The sequence below is a fragment of the Cherax quadricarinatus genome, chromosome 67 (genome assembly GCF_038502225.1).
Source record: "Cherax quadricarinatus isolate ZL_2023a chromosome 67, ASM3850222v1, whole genome shotgun sequence".
NCBI classification, from domain to species: Eukaryota; Metazoa; Arthropoda; class Malacostraca; order Decapoda; family Parastacidae; genus Cherax; species Cherax quadricarinatus.
In genome coordinates this window covers 13,145,866-13,164,878 of record NC_091358.1, presented here as the reverse complement: position 1 = coordinate 13,164,878, position 19,013 = coordinate 13,145,866, and the positions used below count along the sequence as shown (strand labels likewise).

Sequence of the window (19,013 nt, the reverse complement as noted above, 5' to 3'; positions counted from 1 at the left end):
ATAACAATGATTAAGATGTGTGCTCGATTTTTAAGTTATTTATTTATCACACACGCAAAAAGAAAAAATGAAATAATAGTTAATAATGGATAGGAGGAAACACCAGCCTAGTTTTTTCTTCGTTGCCTAAAGGGGAGGTTGAGGGTGGGAAATGAGGAAGGGGGAGAAAGGGTGGTTAGGGGAAATGTGATACTTTTAGTTATTACACAAGAAGACACGTACAATATCCCGGTAATTATTATAGTGTATCTGGGGAGAACAAATTATGTACTATCACAGTCACTAGTGATATGGTTATTAAACACGTGGACCGATTAAAGCAAAATATGTCTCCAGATTCCGATGAAATTTTTTTTTAAGGGTTCTTAAAGAGTGCAAGATGTAACTTAGTGAAACACTGACATTTTTAATACATTACTCCAGACAAGTGTAGTGCTTCTGCCGTGTCCGTGTTTGTCACCTCTGTACTTGACTGAAGAAGCCTACTGTGTAGGCGAAACGTTTCGCAAATACAGATACCTAACTGTTACATGTGTGTTTTACTCATTAGCAATCGAGTTGTCAGTACGGATAAAATACCGTATTATTTTTCACATGCTAAAAGTGTTTCACGCATCTCAGTGGCAGTACCTCTTAACTGAGGAAATACCCTCCTCACCCAGTACCTCCATCTCTCCCCTCTCTTTAAATCTCTTTAATCTGAATGCCCATCCCATGTCCTTGAGGGTTACTTACCTTATGATGGGAGAGAAAAGGGTATGAGGGAAGGTAAGTAGGAAGTGAGAGGAAAGCTGAACTCAAATTCACCGTCTGATTTAATCTCAAAGCTCCTGCTTTAGTCTCTCGGTCCCTACCTTAATCTTTCTGCACCTGCCTTAATCTTAGTCCCTACCTTAATCTTTCTGCACTTGCCTTAATCTCAGTCCCTACCTTAATCTTACAGGTCCTTCTTAATCTGGATAAATATAGTCACGTTTCTAATGTTCATGTTTATGTAGGTTTGCCAGGACGGGTCCTCGCCCGGGTCTTCTCCGTGTGGTGACCCGGCACTGGCTCCCGAAGGGGTGTCGAAATTGGTACAACTCCGCGACAAGGGCACGGTGAGGTTCCATGCTTCTAATATTTCAGGGGTAATAATTACCAGAAACAGCTGAAAAAATATCTTCCAGGCAGACAGCTAGCTGATTAGTCAGAGTATAGACCATAAACAACGAAAGCTTCCTTCGTATGATTGAACACAGGTGGTTATTAACCTCTCACACCTCCGGAAGATTTTTGACCTCCAGAGGAATATAAGAGATTATATGGAGCAAAACTCTTTTCCAGGCCGAGGGACTGACCACCTCAAAACTTCGTCTTCAAGGGTGATATGTACTGATAACATCGTCTTCACATCTCTACTGCTTCTGCTAACTCTTCTGTACTAGACTAAAGCCTACTGTGTAGGCGAAACGTTTGGGAATATAGATACCAAACTGTTCCACATGTGTCTTACTTATCAGCCTGTCAGTATTGTATACCATTTTCTTATTCAAGAAAAATGTAGTGTGATTTATTTCCATTGGCCTTTTTTGGGGGGTCCTCAACCCCAGGATGCCACCCACGATTAGTTATGATTGTAATAATCATAATTAGGTATCTATGTACTGCTTGGTAAACAAAGGCAACAAGCATAAGGGGAATTTTCCATACAGTGTCATTGCCCACGGGTATTGAACCCAGGTGGTTTCCGTTATGAGTTGACGTGGAGAGTGACAGTGAGTACGTCATTCACCATACCCTCTTAAGATTCGCCTCTTTATTTCATATTTTTATATTATAAAACCATTAAAATTTACAGCATTTCGGGGACAAAAGCGTCATAGAGCAGAGTTAATATTTATAGATTTTGTTTCGTTCTAAGTTGAGCTCTACTTAGAGCGAAACGTTGTCAGTTAATAAAAGTTAGATCTACGTCTTTTATTATATTAGCCGTAGTATACATTGGTAAAACTTTTAACTTTCTCGCTGTCCCGAACTGTCTCACAAAAAGTTAGGTCACAGCAGAGGGCCTGTCCAGTGCTAATTCAGTGCAATCGCCACTCAGGAAAAAGTGACGATTGTTTATTTTTTTCTGAATTCTGATACTGGTTAGGTTAGGTACAGTTTGTCAGGAAATGTGACAAGTGTATCCTGACGCGAGTCTTAGTCATATGATGACCAGCAACTGGAGCTTTGGGTCATCTGACCGAGGCCTTCCGCTGGCTTACCGGTCCATCCCTTACCATTAGATCTTATCTTAATACTAGCGGGGAGCCTAGGATTTGTGAAGAGCACATGTGGTGTGGTAGCACACGCACGCACACGCACGCACGCACACACACGCACGCACACACACACACACACACACACACACACACACACACACAAATGCCAAATGCAAAGTCATGAAGATAGGGGAAGGGCACAGAAGACCACAGACAGAGTATAGGCTAGGTGGCCAAAGACTGCAAACCTCACTCAAGGAGAAAGATCTTGGGGTGAGTATAACACCGAGCATGTCTCCGGAAGCACACATCAATCAGATAACTGCTGCAGCATATGGGCGCCTGGCAAACCTGAGAACAGCATTCCGACACCTTAGTAAGGAATCATTCAAGACACTGTACACCGTGTATGTCAGGCCCATACTGGAGTATGCAGCACCTGTTTGGAACCCGCACTTGATAAAGCACGTCAAGAAACTAGAGAAAGTACAAAGGTTTGCAACAAGGTTAGTTCCAGAGCTAAGGGGAATGTCCTATGAAGAAAGATTAAGGGAAATCGGCCTGACGACACTGGAGGACAGGAGGGTCAGGGGAGACATGATAACGACATATAAAATACTGCGTGGAATAGACAAGGTGGACAAGGACAGGATGTTCCAGGGAGGGGACACAGAAACAAGAGGCCACAATTGGAAGTTGAAGACACAAATGAGTCAGAGAGATAGTAGGAAGTATTTCTTCAGTCATAGAGTTGTAAGGCAGTGGAATAGCCTAGAAAATGACGTAGTGGAGGCAGGAACCATACACAGTTTTAAGACGAGGTTTGATAAAGCTCATGGAGCGGGGAGAGAGAGGGTCTAGTAGCAACCGGTGAAGAGGCGGGGCCAGGAGCTAGGACTCGACCCCTGCAACCACAAATAGGTGAGTACAAATAGGTGAGTACACACACACACACACACACACACACACACACACACACACACACACACACACACACACACACACACACACACGCACGCATATACAACAGGCCTAGTGTCTAATCGACATGTGCCTAGGACAAAATGGTAACTAACCCTGGAGGGCGACCTTGGACGCCTTTATTTCTTCCCATTACATCCATCTAATCTTCCATTCTTTACCTCTTCATCCACTTCTTACTGCATCTACCTACTCCCCCACTCAACTCTCTCATCATCTTTCTACTGCATCACCCATTTTTTCGCTTCCCTATTTAAACCGTACTTTTCCATCTGCTTCTTTTTCATAAATCGTCTTGTTTCCTCATCCGCACCTCTTCAGTCTCCACCCAATCAGGTTCCTCCACTACTGCCTGCTCTGCTCCCCCACACACTCATGTCACCCTCTACCACCTCCCTCTCACCTGGCCTCTCATCGCCTTCACCTCCCCCTCCCTCCCTCCCGCCTCTATTGTCTGTCTGTGTACTCATATGTGGTTACAGGGGCCGATTCACAGCTCCTGTGTGTGTGTGTACTCGCCTAGTCCAGGTGTGTGTACTCCTTGTTCAGGTATGTGTGTACTCACCTAATTGTGGTTGCAGGGGTTGTGTGTGTGTGTGTGTGTGTGTGTGTGTGTGTGTGTGTGTGTGTGTGTGTGTGTGTGTGTGCGCGCGCGCCTGTGCGTGCGTGTCTGTTTGCGTGTGTTTGTGGAGATAGGGCGTTTTATTCGTCAAAAACAAGTTCTTCTTGACACTGATATTTGTTAGTTGGTGATCCGTTAAAATGGTTCAACATTACTGGCTTTCAACAGTTCAGTTTTTCCACCCCATTTAGTAAACAATAATCACCAAGTCGTGAACTTATTTTCATTTTAACCTCACCTTTGTTTACGTGGTGTTCAGTCTCAAGTTCTTCACACTCCCATTTTCCTCAGAAAAAGTTTCATGTTCTGAAGAAAACCTCAAATACGTGAGACATCTATATATTGGTCAAGTTAGCATGTCCTCGTACATGATGGACCAGTGATGATCAAGTAGAGGTGTGTTCGGTTTTGAAATCTTTCTGGTTTAAATCACATTTAGGCATTAAAAGTCGCATGGTTGATGCCTAGCAAGAATTGTTCCTAGTACTGGCCGTGTTTTTACTCTTTTAAATCCGTGAACTCGCTGTTTACTTTGTTTGCAGTCACCATATTTCTTTGCCAGTTCACGTACGTTCTCACTTTGAGTTGGAAGACGCGAGTGAGTGGTCCACCCTCGTTGCTCTTTCTTATTTGAGTTAGCCTTAGTTTGTTTTCTCCAGTTCGTCACTTCGGTAACAAGATCTCCATACAGTACATTTACGCTAATAAATGTGTATACCTTATACCAGGTGTAGACCTACCTGGAGACCGAGACAGGTCTACCTACCTACCTTGTGTTTAAAGTGCATCTGCACGTTTTCAGGGATGTTGGCTACTACAGTAAGGCAGTGGTGTGAGATCACTTATTGTGTGTGTGTTCAGGAGGGCAAAGTGGTCGCTGATCAATTCATGTACAATAATAGACCCCACAAACAACAGTGGTAATGAGTCTATCCTATGACATAATAAAGTCTACCTGCCTTAAGGTGAGTGATATTATCTGGGGCGAGACTGTAGACTGACATGTTCTCTTCAAGGTATCGAACACACTTCCATTGGTGTTCGGGTGTGCGCTGAGGAATGAGGAGGAAGGAAGGTAATAATATTTGATCTAAGGAAGGAGAGAGTAGCTCCAAATCCTTGATCAAGAACTTATCAGCATCATGACACCCCCGTCCCTTGAAGAGTCTCTTCTCCATTCAGTCTCCATCCTTCCCCCCTCATCCCCTCCCCCTCCCCCTCTCCTTACTCTCATTCTCTCCTCCTTTTCCTGTGTGTGTGTGTGTGTGTGTGTGTGTGTGTGTGTGTGTGTGTGTGTGTGTGTGTGTGTGTGTGTGTGTGTGTGTGTGTGTGTGTGTGTGTTTGAGATCTTGGCTTAGCGCGTTGATGCGATCTAAAGTCCCAGACGACTTCCTGTGTGGAGTGTGTAGTGGCGTCCGGTAGACAGCTACCTGAGGCTGTTACCTGTGACTGATGATGTGTAGTGGCGGCCGGGGAGGTGAGGATGACTCCACCTGGACACCGTTGTTCTGCTGCAGCCCCTGGTTATTGAACCACGTGATGCTGATGATGCTTTGGAGACAGACACCAACTGCAGAACAAGTTTCATCGAGACTTTTTACTCTGCTGTAAAACCTTTATCAAGTGACGACTTGATAAAGCTCTAGTGAAATGTTCCTCATCTTGTGTATCTAACTTCATGCTTGTCACCAAGCCATTTCATCCACATATTTGTTGTTGCATGCGTGTACTAGAGAATTGTTTCCCCCAGGATCGAACTGTAACGCTTGTACTGCTCAGTTTTATACCTTTAGTTCTCTCTACTGTTTTTAATTCCTACAATTACTATAAGATACACAATCATTTACTACCATGCTACTGATTTTTTTCCTGTAATCCTTTCGTAATGTGAGAAAGCTCTCGCGTTCAATAATATAAGACCCACTTCCATGCATGTAGCATAAAGGTCTTCCAATAATTCATTTTCTACATAGCATGGAGACGAATCAATATATCATCAGCAAACCTCTTCTGAAGCACACCAAAACAGGATGCAAGACAGTGAGGGTTGTGGAGTTTTATTGTGAAGACGTTTCGCCCACCAGGGACTATCGGTTTAATGTGAAGTGAAAAAGTCCACGAGGGACTTTTTCATTTCTTATTTACATACTGTCATCATAGTATTGTACTACCCCATAGGATAGTTGATTTTTGCGAGTATTCCTCAAAACATTCGACAAAGTTGAGTATAACCTCTTAAATGCGCCTCTGTTTCTTCTGTGTATCCTTGAATATTTCCCCTGAAACAGGACTTAATTCTTCTGTTCGTCAAGTGTTACTGTGCTCTGGGATGTTTGGTCGACTACACGAGGGTCATTAAGGACGCATGTAACTTTTACATCACTAACCAAGAATATTTTACTGTCTGGAGTAGGGATTAATTAAAGTGAACTCTGTCAATCCTCTCATTGTGTGTGTGTGTGTTTTGTATTTGTTTGTTGCTTTTGTGTGTGTTTTGGCTTTTACTTTTGTACAACCCTATGAAATCAATAAAGGTAGCGTACACCCCCTTAATAATTGCATGAATAATCCTGTCTGTAATACAGATTGAAGTTATAGGAGACTTTATGTATTTGTTTTCTCGCCTGCACGACAAGCTTTTCCACGTCGATAAAAAAAAAAAAATCCTGGGGAAAGATTGTGATCAGGTGGAAGGAGAGGCCAGATATGACTGGCTTCACTACACTTCACAATACAGGTATTCAGCAACTATATTGCTAAGGGTTCTGCCACCTGGAAACCTCCCAGGTTTAGCTCTATAGTGTTGAAAGTTGTAGTCACAATGAAAACGTAATATTAATAAATTAACAATCAACAAATTAGACATGAACAGATGAGAGAAGATAATCAAGACTAGTCTGTGGCTGGCAGTTAGTGTATTGTTTGTTATAGTATAGTTTGAGGTATGGCTATACGATTGTGTTTCTCAGGTGCTGCATGGTACCTACGGGTTTAGTGCATTAAATGACTTTAATGACACCAGATGGTGTTTCCAACTGACAACACACACTACAGGTTATGGTAGTGACAACACAATACCAGTGGTGGTACTGACAACACACAATACCGGTGGTGGTACTGACAACACACAATACCGGTGGTGGTACTGACACACAATACCGGTGGTGGTACTGACAACACACAATACCGGTGGTGGTACTGACAACACACAATACCGGTGGTGGTACTAACACAATACCGGTGGTGGTACTGACAACACACAATACCGGTGGTGGTAATGACAACACACAATACCGGTGGTGGTACTGACAACACACAATACCGGTGGTGGTACTGACAACACACAATACCGGTGGTGGTACTGACAACACACAATACCGGTGGTGGTACTGACAACACACAATACCAGTGGTGGTACTGACAACACACAATACCAGTGGTTGTACTGACAACACAATACCAGTGGTGGTACTGACAACACACAATATCAGAGGTGGTACTGACAACACACAATACCAGTGGTGGTATTGACACAATACCAGTGGTGGTACTGACAACACAATACCATTGGTGGTACTGACAACACACAATACCGGTGGTGGTACTGACAACACACAATACCGGTGGTGGTACTGACAACACACAATACCAGTGGTGGTACTGACAACACACAATACCAGTGGTGGTACTGACACACAATACCAGTGGTGGTACTGACAACACACAATACCTGTGGTGGTACTGACAACACACAATACCGGTGGTGGTACTGACAACACACAATACCGGTGGTGGTACTGACAACACAATACCAGTGGTGGTACTGACAACACAATACCAGTGGTGGTACTGACAACACAATACCAGTGGTGGTACTGACAACACACAATACCGGTGGTGGTACTGACACAATACCAGTGGTGGTACTGACAACACACAATACCAGTGGTGGTACTGACAACACATAATACCAGTGGTGGTACTGACACAATACCAGTGGTGGTACTGACAACACACAATACCAGTGGTGGTACTGACAACACACAATACCAGTGGTGGTACTGACAACACACAATACCAGTGGTGGTACTGACAACACACAATACCAGTGGTGGTACTGACACAATACCAGTGGTGGTACTGACAATACCGGTGGTGGTACTGACAACACACAGTACCGGTGGTGGTACTGACAACACACAGTACCGGTGGTGGTACTGACAACACACAATACCGGTGGTGGTACTGACAACACACAATACCGGTGGTGGTACTGACACAATACCGGTGGTAGTACTGACAACACACAATACCGGTGGTGGTACTGACAACATTGGTCGCTCGTCTAAAGTCTGGGATTTGCAGTAATCTAAAGTTAGCTTTAATGGTAGTCAAGGAAGGCAAGGTTACCTGGCTTCAGTAACTTTCCTCAGAAACGTGCACACAATTATCTAGCTAGTTAGAAATACAAAAACATCTCGGTTCTTCCTGTGCCATTATCACATTACTTATTATTACTCTCTGACTTGGTGGACAAAAACGCTATAAAATGATTTATTCCAATTTGTAGAATTGTTGCAAATTGATTCAACCTGGTTAGCGTTTTATTATTTTTTTTGTACATAATGACTCGTATGGGTCATTATGTACAACAATGAGTGGTAGAAGCTCAATTCTTGATCTGTAAAGAATGGACCAGTAGGGCTACTGCACTGCTCCTCTATCCCTAACATAAATTATAGATATACTATCTAGATGTACTACTGTTAGGCCCTTTTAGGGCCTAGTTCCTAGGTCCATAGGATGGCTATGTGGTGCACAATAAATTAGCCACTACTGTCCACAGGATGGATATAGGGTGCAAAACTAGCCACTACTGTCCACAGGATGGATATAGGGTGCACAAACTAGCCACTACTGTCCACAGGATGGATATAGGGTGCACAAACTAGCCACTACTGTCCACAGGATGGATATAGGGTGCACAAACTAGCCACTACTGTCCACAGGATGGATATAGGGTGCACAAACTAGCCACTACTGTCCACAGGATGGATAAAGGGTGCACAAACTAGCTGCTTCAGCAGTAAACTATAATCTACTCTGCCTTACAGGGGCGTCTGTGTGTGAAGTGAATGCCACATCAAAGACTGACCCAGATGTCAGTGGGGTCAGCATCAGCAAGGGCGATACTTTCCTGATATGTCCTGGGACACATGATCCAGCCAACCACACAGCTTGCTGCTACACTGCTGAAGGAGACACTGACGACCTCCAGGAAGATGTACAGGATTACCCTAGGTGTTGTGTCCCGACTTCACCACCTGTAGGAATCTTCTACATTGATGATCAGTAAGTGAGGGATTAAGTAAGTTTATTTAGGTACAGGCTCATATAAGTGAAATTATCATAGTGTAAATTATCTAAGATAACCCCAAAGAAAAGGTAGTGACTTATTTCCAGTTGGGGGGGGGGAGGGTTGGCTCACGAAATCGTAATAATAATAATAATAATAATAGATTTATTTTGACATGATACATGGTTGTACAAAGAAATATAATAAATGGATGTACATGCCAAAAGCTCCTTTGTATGAAGAGCATTTTGGGTAAACTTAAAATTAACTTTAGATTAATAAGGTAATAACAGTTACAGTGAGTACAAGAAAAATAAGTATAATATATTAGGTAATGCTTTGTGGCTTTAAAAAGTCTAGTAGAGAATAATTACACTATTGAATTAGTTTACAAAAATTACAATATTGCAATAGAACAATTTAAAACAATTTACAATATGATGTATTACAATTTAGTACTATTTAAACCAATGAAATATAAACATCCTAATTTTGAAGTAATGAGTCAATTGTTGAACAATCCTCAGTACAGTGAAGTAATGAAATTGAAACTATATAAGTTGAGCAATCTTTAATTATTTAGAAGTTTTTGTTTTGAGTAGCCTTTTGAGTAACTGGTAGGTATTAAGTACTGTTTGTCAGGTTAATTTTGGGTGATGAGATGATTTCTAAGTAGGGCCTTCAGCTGATTTTCAGACGGGCCCTTTAATGTGTTCTGGCGATGAATTCCTGATCTGCGGGCCATTTACCTTCATAGCATTTTTATATAGGGAGAGATGGACATGAGGGATATTGAAAAGTGATTTGTGTTTCTTATTATGGTTGTGTGTTCTGTTATAGTTATCAAGGAGAAGTTTGAGAGGAGGGTTTATATTTTGAGTGTAGTGTTCTGTGTGTGTAGTAAGCACAATAATAAGTGTGGATGTTTTGTATATTAAGCAAGTTAAGACTTGAAAAGAGATTATGTTGTCTAGTGCAGGAGTTAGTAATCAGTTGCACTGTAGCCTTTTGTTGGGTTATTAAAGGTTTAAGGTGATTTGCTGTTGTTGAGCCCCATGCATAAATACCATAGGTGAGGTAAGGGTAAATGAGAGAGTGGTACAAAGTTAGAAGAGCTGATTGGGGTACATAGTACCATATCTTTGAAAGGATGCTTACTGTTTTGGAGACTTTCTTGGAAATTTGCTGTATGTGTGTCTGAAATCTGAGACTGCAGTCAAGGTGGAGACCTAGAAATTTGCAAACAAATCATGGAACGAATGGGCTTGAACTCGAGGCAAGTGAATTTTAGGACTCGTTTGCTGGGAGGGTTCATCCCCCCCACCCATTCAGTGATTGAGGGATGTCTTGCATGGAAGGAGGTTTCATAATTTTATACAAAAGCAGCATTGTAGTAATTACGTTATTTTACACTGAAAATGCTTTGCAGTTTTCCATGGTTTATGCTTTCTCTACTGCCTTGTATGTCTATTCCTCTCCTTTTGTATCTCTTCACATTCACTCTGCTTCTTGTCCTTTCTCTTCTTACCCATTCTCATTTTCCCCCTACTTCACCAGACCCCCAATTAAATTCTAAATTCATCCCCCCCTCCCACTGAACATATTACTTCTTTAAGAAATAACCCCTCTTCCTAGGATACGGTGGGGACTACAAGAAAGTATTTGATGCAGTACTACATTAGAGATTAGTTCAGGAATAAGAAGAACAAGCAGGGCTAAAAGGCAGAGTTGTCCCTGATCCACTTCAGCCTGATCCACTTTAGTGGATCCACTTCAGTGGTTCAGGGTGTACCTATACAATACAATACAATACATACTTTATTTGTACATGATACATAGTTGTACAAGGAATTATAGTAGTTGGGTGTACATGCCAAAAGCCTCTTGTATGCAGAGCATTATGGGCAGGCTTAAAATTAACTTAAAATTAACTAAGTAATAATAGATTCAGTAGTAAAAATTACCGTAAACAATTTACAATATGAAGTACAATTGAGTATTTGAAACAATGAAGTTTGAACATTTTGATTTTGAAGCATTTAGTTATAAATTTATCGCATTACAATGTATAACATAACAAGATGATCAATTTGCTATTAGTTGTCTTGAGGTTTTAAGATTTAAGTCAATGGGAGATTTATTGGTAAAGTTAAATATTGATTATGATAGATGAGGGAGTAACTGAAAGGGATGAGACAATCAGAATGAGTAACCAATGGGCTCCTGTTTGGATCAGTAATACAAAAATGTACAATTTTATTTCAACATGATACATTGTTTATACAGAAATTGGTGACACGAATGCGTGTTGAAAGCCTCTTATTTTGCAGAACATTACTGTTCTTAATATGTTAGTATGTACCACAAAAGATTGAGTCTTTCATATCACTGTTAGTTGATGTAAAATGAGGAGGGGAATAAAAACAAAAGATAAGCTTTAGGGAGATCTCAACAGGCTGTAGATATTATTCAACAAGTTGATTCTGGAGTTAAATCCAAACAAATTCTAGGTCATGAGAATTAGAGGTGAGGGCAGACTGAATAGAGTACAACATGGATGGAGAGAAGCTGCAGATTTCAGTAAAGGACAAATCTCTGGGTGTTAAAGTTAAAGCAGTCTTAACCCCAAAATTACACATAAACCACTTAATGTCAGCAACTCAAACAAGATTAGTAAATCTCGGAGCAACTTTCAGGAACTTGGATGACAGGAAGGTATGTGAGGAAACTGTAGAAGGTTCAACGAACTCTAATTGAAGAATCAAGGGGGGGATGGGGGAAATTCCCAGAGTGGGGAAAAAAAGACATGAGCAATAAAAGTGAAGAAATTTCAGCAAAAGCAATAAAATCAGACATGTTAAGAGCATAGGCAGAGGAACCGTGTGTCCTGTTAGCAAAGTTATACAAAAAAAAATGTAGCTAGAGAGCACCTGGCAGACATATCATACTGCTGATACTATAAAAGATTTGTCTCAGACTAACATACTGGCTAAGGTGTTAAAAAATAAGATAAGAGTTGAGCACTTTGAAAGCAAGCTGTACAGGGTTTAGCAAGACACAGAGGTCTGGTTGTCCTCTATAGGAATCAAGAGATTCTCTATAGAGTGAGCATAAGGCACTTCTAGCTACTGGGTTAAGCGCTTGTACTATCTCTACCACTCATAGCCTTCCTCTCATCAGTCTGTACTTCCTCTTATCCCTACTTCCCCTCTTACCCCACAAGGGTCTTACCTAAACACTCTTGTCTTGTCATGAGGCACACCCTATAATACCTATTTATAAAGAATTCTGTTTCTCTCTTTGGCTTGTGGTGCAGTATAACTAGTATCTTAGGACCCACACTGACATTACAAATTTAAGCATGGGTTTTAGGCTCACCGAGATGTCTGCCTGTAAACCTTGTATCACTGTAGGAGGAAGTTATAGTGTGCTTGACTTTGACATTTTTATTTATTTATTTTTTTTTATTATCACACTGGCCGATTCCCACCAAGGCAGGGTGGCCCGAAAAAGAAAAACTTTCACCATCATTCACTCCATCACTGTCTTGCCAGAAGGGTGCTTTACACTACAGTTTTTAAACTGCAACATTAACACCCCTCCTTCAGAGTGCAGGCACTGTACTTCCCATCTCCAGGACTCAAGTCCGGCCTGCCGGTTTCCCTGAACCCCTTCATAAATGTTACTTTGCTCACACTCCAACAGCACGTCAAGTATTAAAAACCATTTGTCTCCATTCACTCCTATCAAACACGCTCACGCATGCCTGCTGGAAGTCCAAGCCCCTCGCACACAAAACCTCCTTTACCCCCTCCCTCCAACCTTTCCTAGGCCGACCCCTACCCCGCCTTCCTTCTACTACAGACTGATACACTCTTGAAGTCATTCTGTTTCGCACCATTCTCTTTTAATGGATAGCATTTCATTAGTAGTGGTATTTTAATTGTGATTTTTCAGTGATTAGTGGTTTTGACCTGTCAATATTTTATTTACTTTATTTATTTATTTTTTTTTTAATTTTATGTAATGCAGTTTTAATAAGTATGGTTTGTAAGTTCTAAATGAATTACATGTATTTTTAAACACGTTAAAATACTGAATGATCTTTTTGCCCTAAGTGCTCTGTGAATTCCGTGACTACACACAATAACATTTACAAGAACTGTGCTTTTATTGTTTTCAATGAGAAATACACACATGTACCATGGAAACTTGACTTACCATGCTTTGCCTACACACTAGATTATATCAAGTTATAAACTTAACTTAAAGCCCCTGTTTTAAATTTAAATTAATTTCTTTTATGCAGTACACAGATACGTGTTTACATATAATAAAATATTATTAAGCACAAAAAGACACTATTATGCAATGCATTTCAGGCATACATCTTCATTTCAGCTGCATTTGTCTGTTTCTTATGTTGGTACTTTGTATTAGCTACCAAGTTTTATTGCTTTTGTGAAAATAATATACAGTACATATTTCCTAAATGACCAAAACCTCAACAACCCCTCTTCTGCCCTCTGACTAATACTTTTATTAACTCCACACCTTCTCCTAATTTCCACACTCCGAATTTTCTGCATAATATTTACACCACACATTGCCCTTAAACAGGACATCTCCACTGCCTCCAACCGTCTCCTCGCTGCTGCATTTACCACCCAAGCTTCACACCCATATAAGAGTGTTGGTACTACTATACTTTCATACATTCCCTTCTTTGCCTCCATAGATAACGTTTTTTGACTCCACATATACCTCAACGCACCACTCACCTTTTTTCCCTCATCAATTCTATGATTAACCTCATCCTTCATTCCTTTTGGTCATTTAGAGAGAATGGATCAAAGTAGAATGACATGGAAAGCATATAAATCTATAGGGGAAGGAAGGCGGGGTAGGGGTCGTCCTTGAAAGGGTTGGAGAGAGGGGGTAAAGGAGGTTTTGTGGGTAAGGGGCTTGGACTTCCAGCAAGCGTGCGTGAGCGTGTTAGATAGGAGTGAATGGAGACGAATGGTACTTGGGACCTGACGATCTGTTGGAGTGTGAGCAGGGTAATATTTAGTGAAGGGATTCAGGGAAACCGGTTATTTTCATATAGTCGGACTTGAGTCCTGGAAATGGGAAGTACAATGCCTGCACTTTAAAGGAGGGGTTTGGGATATTGGCAGTTTTGGAGGGATATGTTGTGTATCTTTATATGTGTATGCTTCTAGACTGTTGTATTCTGAGCACCTCTGCAAAAACAGTGATAATGTGCGAGTGTGGTGAAAGTGTTGAATGATGATGAAAGTATTTTCTTTTTGGGGATTTTCTTTCTTTTTTGGGTCACCCTGCCTCGGTGGGAGACGGCCGACTTGTTGAAAAAAAAAAAAAAAAAAAAAAAAAAAAAAAACATATTTCCTATTTTTAATTGTAAAATAACAGGAACTCAGACCATTTCACCTGGACAAATTTTCCATCTCACAGGTTAGCTATGATCATTGCTCTGAGTGTGACAGCAGTATGCGTCATTTTAACCATCATCATCATTGTATGTTGCTTCTGGTCAAGATGTCCACTTTACTCGGCCTGCAGGATACGCTACCACCAAGATGATATTATTGCCTATGGTGAGTATCTTCATGCATGCATGATTTATACCTTTCATATCTAGGACTTGCATTAGTACTGGTTAAGGTATAATAATCCCAGTAAAATGTGGAATGAGGACATGTATACTGTACACATTTAGGACTTGTATTAACCCGTAAATGGTCCAAACGTATATATACGTTTTTTCAACATTTGAAAGTATGTAAAAAAAGTAGATCTTTTTTTTTTTTTTTTTTACATTTGAAAATTTGTAAAAAACTTTGATTTCCTTTTTTTTTTTGTTATATTTGAAAATATGTAAAACAAATGTAGATCTACTTTTGGAGCACTACACATGTGAACGTAGATCTGCTTGGACCATTTACGGGTTAAAGGACATGTTTCTCCATTTGTGGTTTTTTTTCAGTCCAAACAGAACTCAAAATTTAGATATGTAATGGAGAGAAGTCTGGAAAAATTATGATCCTGGCTTCCTCCAGACTTTTCTGTACCATGCATTATGTACTGGTATCTCAAGGTATATCTGTATTAAAATTGGAAAAGTCACCAGTGGCAAAGCATCTTGTTCTACAGGCTTACAGTATTTGCTAGGGCATGAAGGAAGCCTTGCTGTATTTAAACCTGAAACACTTAGAAAAGTTGACAAAGTTACAAAAGCTAGTTTTGTCACCATAGCTTTCAAGATTATTCAAATTCAAAAATTTATTTCTGCATGATACATTCTTTATACAGAAATGGGTGACACATGATATGCATGTAGAGAGCCCATTGTTATTCAGAGCATTTCGGGCAAACTTAAGCCTAACTTAAGACTACTTGAACAATAGACATTATTTTATTTATTTATTAACACACTGGCTGATTCCCACCAAGGCAGGGTGGCCCAAAAAAGAAAAACTTTCACCATCATTCACTCCATCACTGTCTTGCCAGAAGGGTGCTTTACACTACAGTTTTTAAACTGCAACATTTACACCCCTCCTTCAGAGTGCAGGCACTGTACTTCCCATCTCCAGGACTCAAGTCCGGCTTCCCAGTTTCCCTGAAGCCCTTCATAAATGTTACTTTGCTCACACTCCAACAGCACGTCAAGTATTAAAAACCATTTGTCTCCATTAACTCCTATCAAACACGCTCATGCATGCCTGCTGGAAGTCCAAGCCCCTTGCTCACAAAACCTCCTTTACCCCCTCCCTGCAACCTTTCCTAGGCCGACCCCTACCCCGCCTTCCTTACACTATAGACTGATACACTCTTGAAGTCATTCTGTTTCGCTCCATTCTCTCTACATGTCCGAACCACCTCAACAACCCTTCCTCAGCCCTCTGGACAGCAGTTTTGGTAATCCCGCACCTCCTCCTAACTTCCAAACTACGAATTCTCTACATTATATTCACACCACACATTGCCCTCAGACATGACATCTCCACTGCCTCCAGCCTTCTCCTCGCTGCAGCATTCATCACCCATGCTTCACACCCATATAAGAGCATTGGTAAAACTATACTCTCATACATTCCCCTCTTTGCCTCCAAGGACAAAGTTATTTGTCTCCACAGACTCCTAAGTGCACCGCTCACCCTTTTTCCCTCATCAATTCTGTGATTCACCTCATCTTTCATAGACCCATCCGCTGACACGTCCACTTCCAAATATCTGAATATATTCACCTCCTCCATACTCTCTCCCTCCAATCTGATGTCCAATCTTTCATCACCTAATCTTTTTGTTATCCTCGTAACCTTACTCTTTCCTGTATTCACTTTTAATTTTCTTCTTTTGCATACCCTACCAAATTCATCCACCAACCTCTGCAACTTCTCTTCAGAATCTCCCAGGAGCACAGTGTCATCAGCAAAGAGCAACTGTGACATTATACATATGTATACAGTGGACCCTCGCCTAACGAACGCATCGCATAACGTTAAATCCGCCTAACGAAGCATTGAGTGTAAAAATTTTGGCCTGCTTAACGATAAAAAACTCGCCCAACGTGATTCCTCCCAAACATGTCCATCCAGCCTGAGTGCCTCAGCTGCCTTGCTGTCATTGTTTACAAGCCAGGGTGGCCGGTTGCATGCATACATTTGACACATTTTGTTTTATTCCATTGTTTATAGTGCTTGTAACTGCTAAATAAGCCACCATGGGCCCAAAGAAAGCTTCTAGTGCCAACCCTGTGGTAAAAAGGGTGATAAATACTATCGTACCACAGTCAGCTGCTGCTGCACCACGGTCAGCTGTTGCTGGACCAGTCAGCTGTTGCTGGATCAGTCAGCTGTTGCTGCATCATGGTCAGCTGTTGCTGGACCAGTCAGCTGTTGCTGGATCAGTCAACTGTTGCTGCACCACAGTCAGCTGTTGCTGGACCAGTCAACTATTGCTGGATCAGTCAGCTGTTGCTGGATCAGTCAGCTGTTGCTGCACCACGGTCATCTGTTGCTGGACCAGTCAGCTGTTGCTGGATCAGTCAGCTGTTGCTGGACCAGTCAGCTGTTGCTGGATCAGTCAGCTGCTGCTGCACCATGGTCAGCTGTTGCTTGGACCAGTCAGCTGTTGCTGGATCAGTCAGCTGCTGCTGCACCACAGTCAGCTGCTGCTGCACCACCATCAAATTCAAATTCAAAGTTTATTCTCTACAAGGATTACAATGTTGAGTTTACAGAATTTGGTTATTGTATGGTTTACATGTAGTAAACCTATTGGAAAGAAACTGCCTTTATTACACAGCATCACAAGCCAGCACTATCCTAAACAATGCTAAAAGTCTATCAGTACTTAACTACAACATCAGGTCCTTAAGCAAACACTATGATGACCTCCTGGCACTCCTTGAATCACTAAAGACACCCTTCTCCTGCATTATTCTTACTGAGACCTGGCTTAAGCAGGACACAATAGATATCCCCTCTACCAGGATACACAGCAATTCACAACTGCAGACCAAACCAAGTTGGGGTGGTATTGCAATCTATTACTCTAACCAACTATCTTGTATTAGCACAACTTGCTTTAGTGATGAATATGGGGAATACATTTTTGCTAATTTTACTGTAAAAAACCTTAAGACACCTATAACAATCGGTGCCATTTACCGGATACCTCACACAAACATCCTAAATTTCAGTGAGAAATTAAAGTCACTAATAACAAACAGACAAATGGATAAGCACCACCTTCTCTTAGCTGGAGACTTCAACATCAACCTTAGCTTACTAGATGATCAGCCTGTAACTGATTTCATCAACAATATGAACAACACACTTCTCATACCAACAATAACTAAACCAACCAGGCTCACTGAGACAAGTGCAACCATAATAGACCACATATGGACCAATATACTAGCCCCCCTTAAATCAGGGATAATCACAGATAGCACTACAGACCACTACCCTACCTTCCTCCTGACAAACATTAGTAAACCACCACTTGAATACAACAAAGTCTCATTTAGACTCCATGACGAGGCCTCAATAAGGAAGTTCACAGCTGACCTAGAGACTGTTGACTGGCCTACAGAATTCTCCAAGGCCAATGGTATTGATGACTGGACAGACATTTTTCTTAACAAATTACTTAGACTATAAAACAAACATTGTCCTATAAAAACGAAACAGATCACAAACAAACGGCTTGGTTGCCCATGGCTGACCAGCACCATTCTGAAATCCATTGACAAGAAACACCAATATGAAAAGCAATATAGACAGGGCTTAATACACAAAGATATTCTTAAACACTATTCATCAGTTCTCACCAAAGTAATAAAGAAAGCCAAACAACTATACTACTCCAGAAGATTCACAGACACTAGAGGAGATATAAAAAAGACCTGGAAAACACTCTCTCAGATTCTAGGGACCCACAAACTGAAAAAAAACAAGAATATTGTCCTAACTAAACCTAATGAAACACCACTACATCCCACTGACACAGCTAACAAGATAAACGACTTCTTCTCAACCATAGGATCTAATCTCGCCAATAAAATCCCACATACCAATGCCCATGCCAGGGACTACCTAGATGGGAATTTCCCAAATTCCTTCTATCTTGCACCAACTGAGCCCTCGGAAGTCACCGAGATTATAAAGTCACTTAAAAATAACTCAGGGAATCTGTCTCATGTCCCACCATTACTGTACAAGCGAGCGGCCCATATCCTTTCGCATGCTATTTCATTGCTTTTTAACAAGTCACTAGA

The 19,013-nt window shown here is 41.2% G+C and overlaps 1 protein-coding gene and 1 long non-coding RNA gene across 2 annotated transcripts in view; one reads left to right on the top strand and one right to left on the bottom strand.

Moving 5' to 3' along the window:
• Nucleotides 1-9,095, bottom strand: part of LOC128699666 (uncharacterized) — a 65,173-nt gene extending 56,078 nt beyond the window's left edge. Inside the window, exon 1 of the long non-coding RNA XR_011393893.1 lies at nt 8,962-9,095. This is a non-coding gene — a long non-coding RNA (uncharacterized lncRNA). The remainder of the gene's footprint in view (nt 1-8,961) is intronic.
• LOC128699665 (uncharacterized) overlaps nt 1-19,013 on the top strand; it is a 122,495-nt gene that overhangs the window by 61,638 nt on the left and 41,844 nt on the right. The window contains exons 2-3 of the mRNA XM_053792421.2: nt 8,964-9,201; nt 14,681-14,823. Of these exons, the coding sequence (XP_053648396.1) occupies nt 8,964-9,201; nt 14,681-14,823 (381 nt within the window). The remainder of the gene's footprint in view (nt 1-8,963; nt 9,202-14,680; nt 14,824-19,013) is intronic.